The 20491-nt window shown below is 43.4% G+C and overlaps 1 protein-coding gene across 1 annotated transcript; it reads left to right on the forward strand.

The window, feature by feature from the left end:
- The first annotated feature begins 200 nt into the window (after positions 1-200).
- On the forward strand, positions 201-19761 carry PI4K2A (phosphatidylinositol 4-kinase type 2 alpha). The gene is made up of 9 exons (XM_069067146.1): positions 201-737; positions 5970-6170; positions 10278-10409; positions 10864-11017; positions 11724-11785; positions 13344-13443; positions 13982-14115; positions 14673-14732; positions 17026-19761. The coding sequence occupies exons 1-9, from the start codon at positions 273-275 to the stop codon at positions 17185-17187; spliced, it is 1470 nt and encodes a 489-aa protein (XP_068923247.1). The 5' UTR covers positions 201-272; the 3' UTR covers positions 17188-19761.
- Positions 19762-20491: the final 730 nt, after the last annotated feature.

A 20491-nucleotide genomic window follows, 5' to 3' on the forward strand; every position in this document is an offset into this window, starting at 1 on the left:
CTCTCCACCTGCACTCATGCGCAGCCTCATCCGAGGGGGCGGAATGTTGGCCAAGAGGGAGGTGTGTGTTGGGGGGGGGAGTTGCGTCGGAGCGAGTCTTGATTGGTCAGCCTTCGCGTGAGGGGCCGTCCCTTTTCGTCACCATGTAAACAGGGCTCCGAGGGGGCGGGGCTTCCGGGGGGCGGGGCCGAGTTGGTCGGGGAGTGACGCGGATTGGTCCGGTGCCGGGGCTTCGCTGAGCCGAGCGCGTCCGGGAGCCGGCCGCCTCAGGGATGGACGAAACGAGTCCCCTGGTGTCCCCGGAGCGGGCCCACCCCCCGGACTACACTTTCCCGTCGGGCCCGGGCCAGGGCGCTCACTTCCCTCAGGTGCCAGGGGCCGTGGTGCGGGTGGTGCCGCCGTCCGGTCTGGGGCCGTCGCCGCCGGGCTCCCCGGGCCGGGACCGGGAGCGGCAGCCTCTGCTGGAGCGGGGCCCGGGCGGGGCGCGGGGCGCGGCGGTCCAGGCGCAGGCCCAGGCCGTGGCGGCCCAGGCCCAGACCGTGGCGGCCCAGGCCCAGGCCCTGGCGGCCCTGGCCCACGCGGCGGCGCAGGCCCAGCGGGAGCGGAACGACTTCCCGGACGACCCCGAGTTCGCCGAAGTGGTGCGGCTGGCCGAGGTGGCGAGCGAGCGCGGCATCTACCCCGAGCGCATCTACCAGGGCTCCAGCGGCAGCTACTTCGTCAAGGACCCCCAGGGGGTGAGCGCGGGGCCGGGGGCGGGGGAAGCCCTCTCGCAGCAGGGCGACCGCGGGGGAACTTAGACTCAAATCAGAACCCGATTGGAGACGGGAAGGAAATGAAAGAGGAAGCGCGGTTGTGGGGAGACGGGCCCCCAAGGCTCTCGATGCGGGCAGAGCTCCTTAGTGCCCAAAGAGGCCGCCGTTCCCGCAGGCCACCGGCATCGGCATCTAGACCGGGGCCCTGGCTCCCCTTTTCGTCCGGAACCCGACGAGCTCCCCGAAGTGAGGCCAGCATTCTGGGCCCTCAGTGTCCATTCTCCCTCAGGCTGGTCCGTGTCTACGGTGCTACCTGGAAGTCAGGGGCCCAAGTCTCTCTCCAGTGTGTTTGCAGGTGATGATGGCAGTGGGTGGCCTCACCAGTGGCATCATCATTGGAGGTGCTTGTCCTGCTTTTTGCGCAATTCTTCTGGAAAGTGATGCAAATCTTTCTTACAGTCCTGCATTTCCGAATATGGAGACTTAGAAAACACGGGGCTGTCAGGTGCTTTCCTCCTCCATTTCTCCCTTGAAGCCACAGGGTAGCTAATTTTTGTCCCATTAGGCAAGATCCAGGTTTTACTTAAGTCTGCACAGTGTGTGTAGGAGGAGAAGACTGTCAGTCCACAACTCTAGCTTTTTATACTTTAGAAAAATAAACAATAATTTAGGCCATGATTGAAATCATATCAGAGGTGTCACTGGTAAAACAGTGTGTTCAGCTCTTTCCTTACAAGCCTCTCAAGAATTAATTCAAAATGATTTACTGAAAGACAGTCTGTCTGCTCTGTTATTAATAAAATCGTGGCCAGCACATTTCAAATTCTTGTATTCTATTTGTACTTACCTCTTCTGAAGGGTTCTGACCTGTTTTGTTCTGAGGTTTGGATGGCTAGGGTAGGCTATCATGTAAATATATATGACTGCTACTTTGGTTGCCCTAGTTATTCAGGTCATTTATCTGACCCACTTGTTCCAAGGGAGATTTTGTAGAGGCCCTGCCCAAGCATTCTGAGTATTCTCTTGTAATTCATGGGAATGAGTGATTACCAAGAGTATTAAAATCTGTCTGAGAGAGCAGAATTGATAGAGCATTGATACCCACCCGAAGAATGGTGGTGATTTATGAGTGACATTAATAAATTTGCTCTTTTTTTTTGATTGGAAGCAATGGTTGACCTATCCAAAGGGGATATTTCTTTGAGAAATAATCAACAACCTACTATGTATCAGACTCTGTGCTGGGCACGAGAAGGTGAAGGGAACAAGCATTTGTATAGTGCCTATTATCTGCCAGGCACTGTGCTAAGTGCCTTACAAATATTACCTCATTTGATCTTCACAACAATGCTAGAGGTAGGTGTTCTTATCCCTATTTTACAGTTGAAGAAATTTAGGCAGACAGAGGTTAAGTGACTTGCCCAGGGTCATGCAGCTAGTAGTGTCTGAGGTCAAATTTGAATTCTGACTTAGGGCCAGAGCTCTAGCCACTGCATCACCTAGCTGCCTCTGTAACAGCTGAGAATTTAACTACAAAGAGCAAAATGCTCCCTATTCTCAATGAACTTACATTTTCAAGGAGATAACCAGTAACGTAGGTGGCAGTAAGATACTGTCATCTTTATTTTTTAAATTTTTATTTAGACCTGTGAGTTCTTCCCTTGTGGGACTTTCCTGTGTGGGAGCCATAGTTGCCTAGAACACTGAGAAGTTAAATGACTTAGAATCCTAGGATCATAGATTAAGAGTGGGATGGGACCTCACATGCCAGGAAGTTAAGTAACTGCTTACAGCATGTATCAGAAACAGGCCTCAAACCCCTATCTTCCTGTTTCTAGTACTAGTCCTCTGGTCCCTATGCCATGCCACCTTCCCTTTACTACTTTTGTCCTTTGGGAAACAGATTGGGATCCAAGAGCTTATAAGTTATTTTTAAAGATTTTGTTATTCTCTTTTTGTTTGTGAGAGGGAACAGGAGAATACTTCTAGATGGCAGAGGAAGCAGGAGAAAAAATTTTTGTTTGTTTTTTAACACTATTATCATTCTAATGGAAGTGAGCCAGGTCAGCTGAGAAAATGATCGGGTGCTCTGACCGAGGAGGTAGCAGTAATGTGATCTGTTTATTTGGCCTAAGAGATAAGTGGATTTCCACCTTTGTACCTGAGCTACAGGGTCCAGAGACCCTGCCTGGGAAGGCTTCATGATAACCTAGAGTAACTCTGAACATTCTGACATGCTGTATGAAGGGAATGTCAATGTGTATGTGTGTGTGTGTATATATATGTAATAATTACATATGTATATATGTATACATAATTACATATGTATATATGGTAAATAAATTAATACCACCATGCCATTCTTCACAAAGTAAATGTGGCATACACCAGAATAATACATCTCAGTTGCTGGTTGGTCAGTCTTGAGGGCCTACAGATCTAAGGAGGCATCTTGGTCCAATGTTAAGAGTACTGGATTTAGGTGTGGCTAGGTGGCACAGTGAATAGAGCACCAGCCTTGGAGTCAGGAGTACCTGAGTTCAAATTAGGCCTCAGACACTTAACACTTACTAGCCGTGTGACCTTGGACAAGTCACTTAACCCCAATTGCCCTGCCATCCCCCCTCCAAAAAAGGAAAAATAAAGAGAGTGCTAGATTTGGAGTCAGAGGATCTGAGTTAGAATCCTATCTCTGCTACTTGATAGCCGTGTGACCTTTGGCAAGTCACTTCACCACGATAGCTGTTCTCTTCAATGGGAAGGTAATATCCCTGGCATGGTAGAGAGGTCTCACTTCACAGTGATATTGACTTTTGATGATTTGTTTTGTTTAAATAGAAATGTTTAGTCCTTAGTAGCTTTGGTGTTCTTCTGGCCCCAACTGGTATGAATAACTTTGTCCTCATTTCTTAGGTGGCTAGCTCAATGATTCCTTGTATCCCAAACAAATTACAGAAAGCTCCTTAGGCCATTCCTTCCCTGAGGTCAAATTTGAACTGAAGTCTTCTGACTTAGAGTTGTAGCCACTGCATCACCTAGCTGCCTCTGTAACAGCTGAGAATATAACTACCAAGAGCAAAACGCTCCCTGTTCTCAGTGAACTTACGTTCTCAAGGAGATAACCAGTAACCTAGGTGGCAGTAAGATACTGTCATCTTTATTTTTTTAATTTTTGTTTAGACCTGTGAGTCAGCTTTCCTGGGGCCACTTGATGACACGAGATGTAACTCAGGATTGATCCAGAGATACTAGAGTCACCCCAGACTGTCACCAGGCCAGCTTCTGACCCAGGGACTTTAGGAGTAAGTGGGATGGAGAACAGGCAAAATGAGGAAGGGCATTTTACTTTGACAGAGCTGAAGCAAGGGGGTGCTGATGAGTTCCTTGTGCCTTAACATGGTGACCTTCTCTGGGCACACAGCTAATTCTGAGGAGCTGCGCTGTGAATTCAGTTTAATGCGAGCACCTGCCGTGTGCTAGAGTTACGAAGGCAAAAATAAAAAGAGTCCCTACCTTCAAGTAGCTTACATTGTCCTGAAGGGGAGCAATAAGTATACAGGTGAATAAATACAAAATATTTACAAAGTAAATACTAGATTCTGAGGAGAGGGAGAAAGGAGAGGCTAAAGGAGATCAGTAGTAAGCTGACCTTGAGCCGAGCCTTGAATGGAGCTAGGGAATTTAGGAGGTGGAGATGAGGAAGGAGAACATTCCAGGCATGGGGATAGAGTGCAAAGGCATGTAAACAGGAGAAATGTCATGTGTAGGGAACAGTAAGCAGACCAGTCTGGCTTGAAAGGGAATAATGTGAAATCATTTTGGAAAGATAAGATTGCAACTGGATTGGGAATGGCTACAAATGGAAGAGGAATTTGTATATGAAGTTATGTGTTTACTACCAGTAAATATGTTTTTAGAACTGATGAATTTTTTGGAGGGCAGGAAAGTTCTATGTCCTTCCTACCTTCCCAAATTCTGGGTTAGTTTGGCTTTCTGCAGGAATTGGTTCTGTAATTGGGAAGCCAATGATGGAGTTAGATACAATGCCAACTCTAATGTGAGTAGTTGTTTATTGCAAGGGCTGTCTATTACATTGTCTGTATGTGTTCTGCTATCATCTAATCTTCAGGAAATGACATAGACTTGAAAAAATTCTGTGACTTAGACCATCTCGAGTTGGTTGGGAGGGTGAGGCGAAGAGAAAGAATCATATGATTTGACAGTGAATCACTGTGTTAGAAGGCTAAGTCAGCATATTTACTTATTTCCCCCTTTCAACTGAAATTTTGGGGAAGAAAGATTGAAGCAAATGAAAAAACTTCTAAAAGTTGATAGACCTATAGGGTCATCCACAGTGACAGAAATTTCATGATGGCATGGCATACAAGTAGCTATCAAGTGGTAGGTATATAGCAAGAGGCACTTTTAGGTGCCAAGATCCCTGGAGCATATGGGTGCAATAAGCAGAGGTTCCATAGGTCTATAAGAAACGGATTTGATCTTCACTAGAGGTTAGTAATAGGTCCCTTCAGTTACTATTCCCTCTTAGGGTGTTTCTTTTGTTGTTGCTTTTAAAGGTTTTTGTTTTTTTGTTTTTAATTTCAAAGGAAAATTAATACCCTTTGGAGGGGGTAGTAAGACATTTAAGGGAAGTTAGCAACTAAGAGAGAGGTTTTATTCATTTCATTAAAAGATACCTTGGTTATTTTGGTTTAATATACACTGAGTCCACACCCAGTTGATAACTGCTATAAGATTTAGAAACTGATTTAGAAGCTGAAGCTTGATAATGTTAGTAAGATTATCTCACCTTTGCTGTGAGGGAGCTATATTGTATTGCCAAAAAAGAGGGACTGTTGCCTAAAGATATAATTGGCTACCATTAAATTGGCTACCATATAATTTAAATTCTATACTTTCTAGACCTTGTATCTAGGACTTCTGTGGAGTATGTAACTTTGCCCTGTGGTTTGGAGCAGCTTGTAGGCAAAGGTAATGAATGAGTTAAAAAATAGTTAATGATTTAGGGCTGGGATGTGGAAACAAAGAAAATTCTTTACAAAATTCTAGTTACATGCATAAAGTTGCCCTTTGTGCTTTAGGGACAGAGTTGTTATTTTTTGTGTTGGGAATGTGTGGCACTAGTTCTCTATTTTTCCATCCATTTTTATTGCTTTTTTCTCCCCCCATCACCTGTTTCTCTTTTCCATGTAGAAAATCATTGGTGTCTTCAAACCGAAGAATGAAGAGCCATATGGACACCTTAACCCCAAGTGGACCAAATGGCTACAGAAGCTGTGCTGTCCCTGTTGCTTTGGCCGTGATTGTCTTGTCCTCAATCAGGGCTATCTCTCAGAGGCAGGAGCCAGTTTGGTGGACCAAAAACTGGAACTCAATATTGTGCCCCGTACCAAGGTAAGTTAGGTATTCCTTGGGAGTATCCAAACCTTTATTGATTCATGGTGTTATCAACCCCATTTACTTGCAGGAGGGTCATTAGGCCTAGTGTGAAGGCTATCCATTTCTTAAGTTGTCTATGACCCCAGAAATTCCTATGACTCATTCTCCTAGATCCTGGGAGATTCCCATAGAATAAAACTTGTAGAGCACCTATGACTGTTCCAGAAATTCAGATTTAGCCCAGAGTGTACCATTTAATTGAGCTGTCAGTAGTATATTCATGTTAGACCATGATCTGGGGGACTTTTAGGATATGGGGGTTAGAGGCAAGGTTAGTTTCTATATCCCTTGAAATTCTAAATTGATTGGGATCCTGGGTAAAGAGATGAGTCGGAGATTCTCTGGGAGTATGAGAATTGTCCAGACTTTACAAAGGATTTCCAAGGACAGTTGTTGATTAAAACAAATTCTCTAGATCCCATCTATTTTTTCTTTTAAAATTTTAAGCATAATTTTGATATAAACTTATTGACTATCTAAACAAAAGCAAATAAAAGAAACAAAGAATTAATCAACCTTGAAACTCCAAACTTTTGTTTCCTAAAAGGAAAATGTGCATGTGTGTATATGTATATTGTGTATGTTTGTGTATATGCATAAATTCAGTAAAATAATTACAATAGCATCTCATTTGCTATGTCCCTTTGCAGGCACTCTTCCATCTGTTTACTTGTCAAATTTTGTTGCTGCTACTTCTTTTAATGCAGTCACAATCACTGTGTATGTAAATGTCTTTTCATATTTCTTTGTATTTTTTAATATATATCCAAATTCAAACTATAGAATGTTCTTATGAACACATTAAATTTCCTAGAGTTAAAGACTGAATGGCATCTCAAGACCAGTGTGTAACTTCCTGTAAGGACACTTTGTGTGGGGAAGGACAAAACAGCTCATAATTCATTTGGGTTATGATCACTGGTCACTAGAGAAGTTCAATAGCTCCTGAAGGAGAAAACTATTATAGTGCTTGAAGGTGGGTGAGGAGTAAATCTTGATCCTTTCATGAATTATGAGACTCACCTACACAGATTAAGGGGTTGGCTCATTTGATCTTTAGAGTGCAAGGCAAAGACACTTATTTTAAGATTTTTCCTTGAAATCTTATGAAACAGAGAGTAGCAAAGAATTACCTCCTGGCCATTGTGTAGTATCCTTTCATATAGGAGGATGCGACTTGATCCATCGCAGTGGTTTTCAAGCATTGTTTCATAGGCATCTAAGATTCTTTCATTCCATAAGCACTTAATAAGTCATGATGATGTGCCAGGTACTGTTCTAGGTACCAGGGATATAAAGACAAATATTAAACGTCCTAAAATGTTTTCATGATAGCCATGTTTAATGTATGTGTCTGAACAACACCTTTAGTTCTCACTATAATACACTACCAGATCTAAGTGACTATAATAATACCTTACATTTGTTTAATGTTTAACAGTTTCCAGAATTCTTTCACATTCATTTCAACAGCCATTAAGCCCCTGATATGTGTGAGGCACTGAAAATTTAAAGACAAAAACAGTAGTCTCCTTTCAAAGAGCTTACATTCTTTTATTTGATTTTCAAATTCTTGTGTATCCTCCTTAGTACTTAGCTGTGTTATATACAGTATCAATATCCATCTTTTTCTTCCTTCTTGTTTTATAGGAATAATTAAGTAAGGCTAGCATTTCTACTTATAGTTTTATTTATTCATATATTTCCACTTCCAGTTTTGTCCCTAATCCCCTCTCGTTCCTTTGGTATGACAGTTATCTTCTTGTTCTAATATATCTTCAGTCTTCCTCTCCACCAACAAACATGCTCAGGTCTCTTCTCAATTGTAAAGACAAAACAAAACCTCTTCCCTTGACTTCTCCAACCCCACAATCTTCACTATGTCCCTACTTTCTTACCAGAATTCTCGTGAGTAGTCTACTTTCACTGCCTCCCATACACTCACTACTTACCCCTTCTTGAGTCCGTTTCAGTCTAGCTTCCATTCCTGTCACTTGAAACAGTGTTTTCCATTTTCAGTAATTACTTCTTTTTCACTAAATCTAGGGTCCTAGTTTCAATTCTTATTGTCTCTGAAGCGTTTGACTCTTATTGACCACTCCTTCCTAGATATTATCTTTGCCCTTCGTATTTCTGACATGACACTCTTATGGTTCTACTGTCATGATTGTTCCTTCTTTATTTCCTTTTCTTAATCTTTATCCTCCTGCAACTACACATCCCCCATGGTTCTGTCCTTAGTTTCCTTTTCTCTCTCTCTTTCTGCTCTTCCTTCCTATACCCCCTATGGCTCCAATTATTAACTCTATAGAAACGATTCCTAAAGGTCTTTCTCTGTCCTTTAGCTTCTCAAACCTAGAAGAGGTAAGAGCCTGAATTAGAGTAGTTATATTGGAAGTTGAGAGGAAGGGTTGAATGTGAGAAATATTGTAAAGGTAGATTTGTCAAATCATGGGATATATGAGATCAAAGAAAAAGGGAAGAGGCAAAAATGCATTTGGTTTTACAAGTCTGAATGACTTGAAATATATGGAAATTATCAACAGAAACAGAAAAGTTAAGTAAAGCAGTAGGTTTTTAGGGAAAAGGTGATATGTTCTGATCTGTTTCTGTTTGTCTATTGGACAGCTTTACTCGATTGGCTCACTAGCTTCTCAAACTCAACATGCTTAAAACTGAATTCCTTATTTCCCCTGAAGCTCTAACTTACCCTTTCTAACATCTTGATTTCTGTTGATAGCATCATTATCTCCCAGGTACTTAGACTTCTAACCTGAGCTTCATCTTTGATTAGATTTGATTACTTCATAGTATTACTCTCATCTGTTTTCCATCTTTTTGTGTCCACTGCAACAACTCAGGTTGATTCTTGTATTTTTTTCCCTTTAAACCACATTTTCTAATGGCCCCTAATTGATCTTTTTCAATCCATCCTTCACATAGTTGCCTCAGATAATCTTCCAAGTGAACCACTCTGATCACATCACTCTTCCTATTCAAAAACCTTCCGTTATCTCCCTGACTCAGGCATTAAAGGCCTTCTCTAATCAGGCTCAACCTACTTTTCCACTCTTATTTCATATTACTTCCTTTCTCATACTTTATCTTCTGCCTAAAACAAACTACTTTCATCCCCAGCTGAGAGCAGATTGGAAGAGCCCTCAATCACAAGAGCCTTTGCACAGGAGTCTTTGTTGATCAGAACATGTCAGAATGAAGACGGCCTGGATGGTTGAATCTTAAATAATAACCTTTTGATTCTTATCTAGCCCTTAGTTGTTTGAATTCTAATTAGGCTTTGTAGGATCATGGATTTAGAGCTGGAGGGAAAATTAGAGGTCATTTAGTGCTACCTCCTCATTTTCAAGGAGAGGAAACAGAACTAGATATAAATGACTTGTCTAGGGTTCCAGTGTACATGGCAGAGCTGGAATTTGAATGGGAACCCCTTAAATCAAGATGCAGTCATTCCCTCTACTGGACTTCTCCTTACTTTCAGATTATGACAGTTTCATTACTCATATGAAAGGGAATGGTGTGCTGCGAAGAGGGACCAAAAATAAAGCTATATGGGGGAGAGGATTGGCAGTATTTTGAGAGCTGAAGACTGGACCAGGCCACTGCTAAGTGACTGGCTTTAGCCTTAGATAAGTCATTCTTTCTTTCATTCATTCACCTTAGTTTTCCATTTTACAAAGCAAGGAAAATTAGAATGATTTTGATTTCTAAATTCTTACCTACTGTTACAGAGAGGAGCAACAGAAAATTTGCAATGTACTTCAGGAAAACTTTAATCTGGACTCAGACATTTATATGGATAAATTCATTTGTTGTGGGGTGTTTTTCCCCCTTACAGGAGTTATCATATCTGATATTCAAAGAGCTAGAGTGCCCTGTAATGATATCTTATTATAAATGTGAATTTGCTGCATCCTTATATAGAAAGATGCTGTTCTTCTCTGATATATAATCTTATGGGATGGTTTTGAGCTGTTATCAATATCCAAGGAGTCTCTGGGATCAGATTGTCCTTTCAATTGTTCTCTTGTCTTTCTACTTTAGGTAGTATACCTGGCTAGTGAGACCTTCAACTACAGTGCCATTGACCGAGTGAAGTCCAGGGGGAAGCGACTTGCCCTAGAGAAAGTGCCAAAAGTTGGACAACGGTTTAACCGAATCGGGCTGCCACCCAAGGTAGAGAGCAGATTTAGCCACCTTTGTCTTGTGTATCAGAGGCGGAGCTGCTGGCTTTTTGCAGAGGGTGTGTTCAGAGTGGGGTATTTGTGTGTGTTGGGGAGAGGGCACAGGGAGCTTATTGTGCTATTCTGTCCTCCTTTTAGTGCCCGACAGCTTGGAAACTTGGGGGAGTGTTCACCTTGGGGGTCTGAGTGTACTTCTTCCAGTGAGCTCAGCCAGGCCATCTGTGTAGGCTTTACATGTTTTCTTAGGTGACTACTTCCGTTACTTCCTTCTTCCATATTTTCAAGGAAATGAAATACTGAAGAGGACAGTACTATTTTTAAAGGATCAACAACTTCTGGTGCATTGATTTCCCAGCCCCTCTATGGGCATCTGGCCTTTGCGAGATTGTGGAATTGAGCTTCAGACAAATGCTAGTCTGACTTCTGCCTTACTTCTCTGCTGCCAGGTTGGTTCATTCCAGCTCTTTGTTGAAGGCTACAAGGATGCTGACTATTGGCTGCGGCGATTTGAAGCAGATTCACTGCCTGAGAACACTAATCGACAGCTGCTATTGCAATTTGAGCGGTTGGTGGTACTAGATTACATCATCCGAAACACTGGTGAGTTACTGTGGGGAGCCCTGCTCCAGCACTCTGTTATGCAGACACATAGACATTTGTAGGGGTTGAAAACTCATTGATCTGATTAAGCTATTTAGATAATTGTGGGTTGCTGAGTGTCTAAATTAGAGATCCTTGTCTTGAACCAAATTCTTCACTAGAATGAGCCAACGACCTTTCCAAGGTGACATTTTTAGGTTGTTTCCTAAGCTGAAAAGGGACCCTGTAGATGAATACTCACCCCTAGTGTTGGGATTTATGAGAAGGGCATGTGGGTATACAGATCTTAACTTGGAAAGGAAAAGAGAATTTCTGCCTCTTCTGAATATGGCTAGTATGGCTATATGTGGCTATGCCAGTGACATAGACTTAAGCCTTTACTGCTAAATTACATTTGTTCCCTGTCCTCTTCTAAAGCTTATAAGTTACTACATTTTCAGCAGAGATTTTCTGAGGACTTAAACTGTACCTGAATGCAGTATCAGCTATCAGAAGTGGGAAGGCCCATAACTAGTATCAGAACTCTTTACCCCAGCTGTCTTCTCTCCCCAGACAGAAGAGTCTTGCTTCCTTTTCCCTGGCTCCAGATTATTGGTGTCAGTTTGATGAATTCTAAGCAGTGACTTTAACCTCTGCCCATTCCTACCACATTAGAGCTTGCTGGCATGCAGTTTTCCCTGCTGACCTCTGATGTTTCTTTCTGCAGATAGAGGCAATGACAATTGGCTGATCAAATATGATTGTCCAATGGATAATTCCAGCTACCGGGTAAGAGTCTGAGAAGCCCTGGTAGAGAAAGGATCCTTGAAGAGAATTCTTAAAAGCATGATATATAACCCTATGAATGTACTGTTCCCATAGTAAATTAATCCTAGGATCTTTAAATCCACAAGTGGAGATTAAATGGCTACGGATCTGGTTCAGACTGGGCAGAAGAGAGCAGGATAGGGTAACTACCCTAATGCATTCTTTAAAGCTTTGATGGGACAGTTCATCACTAGTGCCTTGTTTCCCTAGTCACACTTCCAGGATTCCCATCCTGGTTGTCTACCTATACCCTTGCCTCTATTAACCAGTAAGTGATGCCTTGGGGTGGTTGCACGGAATGAATTACAGGAGGTTGTTGTGACTTGCTGCCCTTTTATCCTTCTCTGTCATTGGCAGCAGGCCTTCCACCGAAGCTCAGGGGTTAGTGTCTGGCTTCTCCTCCCACTAGTCTGTTTAGAGCATTATGTTGGCAAACAGCTGTTCTGCCCTGAAGGCAGGTGTACTTCTGTGTATGCTTCAGCTCTGTGTACCAGTGAACTCACAGAGCAGAGCTTCCTGTGAAAGAGCAGCTGGGTCTGCTCAGTGATTCTGTTCGCACGCTGGAAATCAACAGTGCCTCTAGAGCCAGGCTCACCCAACAGGAACTTGGAAAGCAGACCAAGATTTCTTTCTCCTCTCCACTCTTTGAGGATTCTCATTTCGTTTATGTTGACATTTTTCATCTTAGAAGCATGAAGCCTTTTTTTAAATTAAGCAACTGGGGTTAAGTAATTTGCTCAAGGTTACACGGCCAGTTATTTCTGGGTGTGGTGCTAAGTATCTGAGCCCGGATTTGATCCCCAGGTCATCCCAACACTGGGGCCGGTGCTCTTAATCGCTGAGCCACCTGGCTGCCCCTAAGCAACTGGGGTTAAGTAACTTGCTCAAGGTTACACAGCCAGGTGTTTCTGGGTGTGGTGCTGAGTATCTGAGCCTGGATTTGATCCCCAGGTCATCCTGACACTGGAGCCAGTGCTCCTACTTGCTGTGCTACCTGGCTGCCCCACGCCTTTTTTCTTTATCTCATTCTGGAGAGGTGGTGTGATATGGTGAAAAGAGCAATAGCATGGGAGACCAGAGACCACAGGGTGTTTGCCCCCCAGTGCTACCGCTGACTGACTCTTTCAGACATCACTTGCCCATTATGGGTCCTAGTTCCCTTACCTGTAAAATGAGTGAATTGGATTATATGATTTCTAAGGTCCCTTTTTGGCCTATAATTCTTTTGGGTTTGGATCCCTAATCCCCCCCTCTCTTGGAGGAAGAGTAGATTCTAGATTACTAAACTTTTCCAAAGTGGAAAAAGCCTTAGAACCTTAATACAGTCAGAGAGAAAATGTTGCAAGAGTTTGGAGCCATTGCAAAAGGATAATAAGGAGAAATAAATTGAAGAGGAAGGGTGATCTAGGATGGATGGACTTGACAAGGTGAGAAAACCACTTTTACAATGTAAAGGGGATGAGACTGGCGGATTTGGTAATGGGCATCCCTGTGTAATAAGCCTTCCCTTCCCCTCCAGGACACAGACTGGGTAGTGGTGAAGGAGCCCGTTATCAAACTGGCTGCCATAGACAATGGGCTGGCTTTCCCTCTGAAGCATCCTGACTCCTGGAGGGCGTGTAAGTCCCAAGACCATAGTGGTTCAGGCTCCTCTTCTTGGAAACCGTAAATTAGAGTTATATTATCCCTTCTCTAGACCAGCAAGACTTTCTTACACTTTTCTCACTATCCAAACTCCCTCCCTTACTGTAATCTCTCATCAGTCCAAAAATTTAATTCCCTGAAAGTCCTATAATCCTCTGGAATAGCCATAAAGTTCTGTGCTCTCTTCTTCAGCTTCAGCCTCCTAAAGGTGACACCTCTCTAACCATAATTGATAATTCTCTGAGAGGGGTGGAAAATATTAAGTTGGCCCTCCTACCCTGCCTTTTTAGGAGACTCATATCCATTTTGATGGGCAAGTAACATACTTTTAGTTGGAATTCTCTATTTTGGAAGTTCAGTAATCCTTGTGCATTTTACTTGTATGCTCTAAGTGCTATAGAATGGAGCTATGGGCAGTACTTTCTTAGATGTTCTTGTAGGAAGAGAACATAGACAGATGAGTTAGAATTTTCCCAATGGTGGATTTTTACTTTTGTTCTTTCATTCTTTCAGATCCTTTTTATTGGGCTTGGCTGCCGCAAGCCAAAATTCCATTTTCCCAGGAAATCAAAGACCTGATCCTTCCAAAGATATCTGATCCTAACTTCATTAAGGACCTGGAAGAGGACCTGTATGAGCTCTTCAAGGTCAGCCTTGGGAATTTCAACCTTATTTAGCTAGTGGAAAATAAACAGATAATGTCTCAGTCAACTTCAGTACAAGTGAAGAGGGTGGAACTGATATCTACTAAATGTGATTTCACTTGGATCCATCTGCATTCCTGGACTCAAGCATTAGAACCCAGGAGGAGCAGGACTACAGAGGGTGGGAGTCAGGATTGGGAGGGCACAGACCTGGCTGCTGCTCTTTTCAGAGTCAAAGAAAGTTCCAGTGTTGTAGTGGGTAGCACTGATATGAGTCTTGTGCTTCACTTGACCTCTGAGCACTCGTGGCCCCTTTCACTGTGAGAGAGAGTGTCAGCGACCCTGAGGTCTGTGTTAACTAACTGTGTGACCCAGGTAAGTCATCTACTCTCTTTATGCTTCAGTTTCCCCATTTGTGAATCAAGGAGTGCGTTAATCCTGGGATATAATTTGGCTTCACCAAAATGTAAAGCCAGTCATGGGTTTTATTAGTAGGAGCTTTCTAATTGTGGAAAGAGCTATACTGCTTGGAGTCTCATCTCATCCTGTTTCTCTTGCAGAAAGATCCTGGTTTTGACAGGGGCCAGTTTCACAAGCAAATTGCTGTCATGCGGGGACAGGTAGGCCCAGTAGCCACATTCTAGGGTCCACCTTAGGATCTCTCTGGGATGATTAACCACTTTGTCATGCTGAGCAAATGCATTTAGCAAGTATTTCCCAGCATTTTTTTAATTCATGACCCACTTTTTTTTTGGTCTTTATTAATTTGTTTAATTTTAGTTTACAAGATTCATTACCACAATTCCTTGAGTTTCAAATTTTCTCTCCCTCCCCTCTTCCCTCCTCCTCCCCCTCCTCCCCCGGCCATGGCGGCATACAATCAAGTATAGTATCTGCAAATACTTTCACATTAAGCATTAGTCAGGTTATAAAGAAGGATTGTGTAACAGATGGAATGAAGAATGGGAAAGAGGAAACAAAACCAAACAAGAAAACGAAAAAGGGCAGGTAGTTTGCTTCAATCTGGGTTCAATCTCAGTACTTTCTCTGGATGTAAACATCTCTCTCCATCATTAGTCTTTTGGGTTTGACTTATGACTCTGGATTGCTGAGAAGAGTCCAGTTTATCAAAATTGGTCATCACACATACGTTGTGTCTGTAATTGTGTACAAATTCCTCCTGGCTCTACTATTCTCTCTCAGCATCTCCAGGTAAATATGAAGTCCATCTGCTCCTTGTTTCTTATAGCACAATAGTATTCCATAACATGCATATACCACAACTTGTCCAGCCATTCCCCAACTGATGGGCACCCCCTTGATTTCCAATTCTTTGCTACCACAAAAAGAGCTGCTGTAAATATTTTTGTACATATGGGTCTTTTTCCCACTTCTGTGATCTCTTTGGGATACAACCCTAGAAGTGGTATTGCTGGGTCAAAGGGTATGAAATTATTTATAGCCCTTTGGGCATAATTCCAGATTGTTTTCCAGAATGGTTGGATCAGATCACAACTCCACCAGCAATGTATTAGTGTTCTAATTTGCATGACCCACTTGTTAATATGCCAGATAACATGGGAGGAGATCTTGTGATCCCCAGAAACCAGCCATCTCTCCATCTGCACTTCTCAGCCCCAATGTCACATGCACCAGCCACTCCCCCTCTCTTTCTGCTCTGCTTATAACCACCTTTACCTTCTTTATCCTGGTCAGAAAGGGAAAAGGCAGCTGGAGAAACACAAGGGGCATCACCACATACCAGGGAATCTTTTTCAACTCAACAAAGCTTAGTTAAACATATGGCTAGCTTAATATTGAAATTTTTGAGAAGCAGTGGTCCTAAATGTATAGAAAGATCAGATACTAAGACTTTTGTAGTGTAACAGACTTTTTAGCTATACTGAAAACTATTCACACAAATATTCCTTACTTCTAAGCCATATGTGTCTCAGGTGAAAGAAAGCCTTGGTTTTACTGGTGTCTGCTTTTCCTCGGGAATAAAGTAGACAGAAGTTAAAAGAACTGTAAAATACTCTGTGATTGAGGTTAGTTAAGATTACATAGGGTCCTTATAATTTCCCAAATCATAAAAAACAAGCAGATTAGATAAATGATTCATTCCTTTTAAGAGCCAATATTGCTTCAGGAGAAAAGCTAACTCTCTGTAGGACCTGCCTCAGTCTTGGAAGTAGCACATGGCCTTTCTATTGAAGCAGAAGTGTCCCAAGGAAGAGCATTTAAGAGATCTCCCTCCTAGGCTTTTCAGTCCTTAGGCTTAAGAAGGTAGATACCTGCCTGTGGAAATCTTGGCCCCCAGCTGGTTTAAAGAAATGGCTAGAGCCTTCCTGCCTTCTGAACATCCCACCAGAGATGAGGAATCGTAGTAGTTCTGGGTGGAACAGGAGTAACAATGAGGGCTCATGACAGCAAGTCCCAAGCTCTGCCTCTTGGCTGAATGTGCTTGGGAGTCTTCTTGCTGGCTCTCCCCTTTGTTCCTCTGGGAGATGCTTGCCAGCGCCCCTGGCCCAGATCTGCACCTCTATGAAGAGAGATAAAATGTTGCCCTAGAAGGATGAAGGGACAATGAGGAGAGAGCTTGGACTGTATGGCTTTTCTCTATGTGGATGCAGTGCTGGGTATACTTTTAAGTGCTCAGTAAATGCATTTTTGTTCATTTTTTTGTTCATTCACTCATTCATGAAAGAGGAAACTCCAAATAGAGAATGAAATATCCTTTCTTTACCCTTGTTAGGGTATTATTGCAACCTAATGGAAAAATAAATTTTTTTCTCTTTTTCAGTTGGCTTCTATACAACTAGATGGACCAGTTGATCTGGATATTTCCCTTTAGATGAAGGCTAAAATAATCCCCAAGCTTTCCCTTTACCTCATTTCTTTCTTCTGTTACAGATCTTGAATCTAAGCCAGGCCCTGAAAGACAATAAGAGCCCCCTTCATCTAGTCCAGATGCCACCTGTGATAGTAGAGACAGCCCGGTCCCACCAACGGAGCTCCAGCGAGTCTTACACACAGAGCTTTCAGAGCCGGAAGCCCTTCTTCTCCTGGTGGTAGCCCTGCTGACAAATGAGATGCTGTCTCAGACTTGGGGCCTGGGAGGGAGCCTGGGGAGCAGCTTTGAGATAAGCCAGCAAAGCAGGTGGAGTCGTCTACTTGAGAGCCCTTCCCCTCTGGTAGAGCCAAAGAGCTTTGCAAAATATGGGGAGAACCACCACCAGACATACTGGGGCAGTCTTAGACCCTGGCATTGCCTTTTACCTTCAGGTCAGAATTCTGCAGGGGAATGGTGGGGGCCATTCGCCCAGCTGCAGGTTTTGAAATGCACCATCCCAGATGGCTTTCCCTGTTGCAGTTCCCTGTCACTTGCATCAGTTCTGCATCAGAAAACCCCCCAAAACATTAAACCCTCACAGCAATATCCTGGCATAATATTATCCCTCAAAAACGTACACAACATGATACCAGTTCAGAAATGACCTTGAATGAATTCAGGAGCTTAGGTACCCTGTGTACATGGAGGTGAGAGATTATGTCACAGTTTATCAAAGTGGATAATACTTCTGAGACCTTGAGCTAAAAAGTCATACCTTTCCTTTTAGTTTTTACTCTGTCTTTTCATGCCCACCAGGCCCCACTAGAAAGTCCCCTCTGTTCCCTTTCCACCTCACTGGTGGCATATAGTCTGCTTCAGAATCTACTGGCACACTTAGGTTTTATTTTTACAAAGTCTGTTTTAACTGTAGGCCCTTAGGCAACTTTGCCTAAGCCCATGTGGGTCCTACTTTGACCTGGCTTCTCCAGCCCAGGCCTGCTGAGCGACTGTGACTCAAGCAGAGACAGTAGTGGTCAGCCTTGTTGTTTTAATAGGGAGGCACATTCCCAACATTCAGCTCTCCACATGGCCGGAGGTGTACACTGGCAGGTGTAGTTGACTGTCTTTATGACTGCTTAAACCCAGTGGACCTTGCTTTTGTTGGGCTGTCATACTTCTATCCCAGCCCCACTTTCTTGAGTGCTTGGCCCTAGCAACTAAAGTAGACTTCCTTTCCCTCAGCAAGCTTCAGTCTCAGCCCTCTAATGTGTTCCTAGACTTTTAAATTCTTTCCCAGTTCTTTTCTCAGAGGAGTCCAGTCCTTGAGGAAGCTTCTTATCCTGCCATTACTTCACCATGGCCTACAGTTTATGGTTGGCCTTGGCTCTTAGAGTAAGCATATAATTCCTCCTTTTACTGGCCGCTAGTGCCTGGTCCACCTCACTGTCTCACTCCTATTGTCTCCTCCTTGGAGAAAAGGTATGGAGGTGCAAGAAACAAAATAGGCATTTCATTTTAATCTTTCATTGTTTTCATTGTGTGACATGCTTTTCAGAGTGGGAAGTAAGTTGTGGTAATATTCTTTCCTTTCATCTCTTTCCCTCTCTTAGACAGTTCTCCCCTTTTTAAGAAAGCAGACCCCAAAGGAAGGAGTCCTTCATTGCCTCTCCCAGTTCACCCATCCTACTGCGTCCAGCAGTCTGCCTTCATGTGACCATTCCCCTAGCTGCTGTCCTTGTCCAGGCCTAGGATTCATTTCCATGCAAAGGCTCTTTGACGGTACAGTGGAATAGAGCATATCCCGTGTAGCAGTTGAATTCTTTTTTTGAAGATGGCACACCATACTACTACAGCTATGTGGGTTCCAGCACTCTCCTTGTCATGAACAGCGGCATTAGCCTTGCAAAGGGATTATCTTGATGGTTTGACCAGTAACCAAAGAAGGTATTGCCCACAGTCTGTCCAGTTTCTTCCTCAGAGGCTAGAAAGTAGTGGTGAAGATCACCTCTCTTCTCCTTGGCCTTTGTGTTCTGCCATAGGATTCTTATTCTCTGTTAGGAAGAGTCTGTAAGTCCATCTGCCTGGCACCAAGGACAGGGCCAACCCAGCTCTCTAGCACTGACAATCCCAATCAGCAATCCTGCCCTGATTCTCAGGCTAGGTGACACACATTTGAAAACAAGTGACCTACACTGCAAAGGCAGGCAATTCCCACAGATTGCAGTTCTCTCTGGCAGACTTGCCCAATTCTGTGGAAACTAGAACCAAGCTCCAAACTCTCCAAATGTCAAAAGGCCTGTTGGAGGAAAGTGAACTTTGCTTATGGTGTATATATGTTTATACATACACATCATATGTAAAGTTCCCTCTCCACCCACCCCACCTACTTCCCCCAGCAGGATGGGGAGAGCCCTTGAAGTTTTAAGACGGGGATGGTTAAATTCTTGAATTATTTTCCCTGTTTAAGATAAGCAGAGGATCAGAAGGAGATTGAGACTGGGGAGGGTGTTAATTGCTGTCCCTTAGCAGTGATATGAATAGAGGGTCTCTTCCCAGTCCCTAGTGATTAGAAGTCTCGGAGGCTGGATTCAGGCTGCCCTGAATGGACTGGAAGGAACCAGAGATCCAGTAGGAGTCTTCTGAATAGAATGGAACAAACGGACTTTTTTGCTGGCAAGGGGCTTCCCTCTGGCAGTGAGGAGAAAAGTGGAGTCCTGGTTACTGTGATGCTGCTGCCCCCATGTATTGTTCTAATGCACTGTAGAAACTGTATGTAATGTATTTATAACAATGCAAATGTACAAATAACGAATTCAGTTCTAGCCTTCTTTGCCTGGCTTTCTTAGTAGGAGGGGAAGTGATGTTTTTCAGGCAAAGAGCAAAGAGGGATCTTCTTGAACAAGACCTGCTTTGTAGCCAGGATCAACTTTTTAAAGTAGTAGTGAAGCACCTGGAGCTCGAAGAGGAAAATGCTGAAGGCTATGTTAGCTTCATTCCTGGCCACTAGAGGGTAGCCTTACACGGGGGTGCATTTGGACCTAATAGGCTGTGGATGGGAAGGTGATTACTACAGAGCAGATCCTTCAGCCAGCAGTAAACCAAGTGTCCTCCCATGGAGGATATTGTGACTGGTGGCTTAGAAGTGGCCTTTGTGGAAATGGGAATGGTATCTTCTTTGGAGGGGGCCATAACACACCCTCCCCTCTTATCTGGGGGAGTACAGATCTTGGAGTTACTGATCTCACTGTTCCATTGGTTAGCCACACAAAGCTCTTCTTGGCCAGGAGTTGTTCTTTAGTGCATTCTTGCTTCAGCAAGATGTCTCCCTTTGTCTGTGGACTGAAATAGTTCCCCCTTGTCATTGGTCACACCAGTTTGATATTTCATCCAATTGATTATACTAAATGTAAATGATCATACCAAGGCCTCAGGGTTTTATGATTCTCTTAAGACTTTACCTCTCTAAAATTGGAAAGAAAGGTGAATTAGGCCCTGTATTTCTGACTGCTAGGTACCAGAGTCGGGACTGGGAGTGGCACCTTGCCT

The sequence above is a fragment of the Petaurus breviceps genome, unplaced genomic scaffold (genome assembly GCF_028583685.1).
Source record: "Petaurus breviceps papuanus isolate PSGF00001 unplaced genomic scaffold, PetGlider_PUasm1.0 90740, whole genome shotgun sequence".
NCBI lineage: Eukaryota > Metazoa > Chordata > Mammalia > Diprotodontia > Petauridae > Petaurus > Petaurus breviceps.

Bases quoted from the DNA above. Each gene is read 5' to 3' on its own strand.
- PI4K2A (XM_069067146.1), top strand. From the start codon at position 273: ATGGACGAAACGAGTCCCCTGGTGTCCCCGGAGCGGGCCCACCCCCCG. The intron at 11,786-13,343 runs GTAAGAGTCTGA...CTTCCCCTCCAG, and splicing joins TGGATAATTCCAGCTACCGG to GACACAGACTGGGTAGTGGT. The intron at 13,444-13,981 runs GTAAGTCCCAAG...TCATTCTTTCAG, and splicing joins TCCTGACTCCTGGAGGGCGT to ATCCTTTTTATTGGGCTTGG.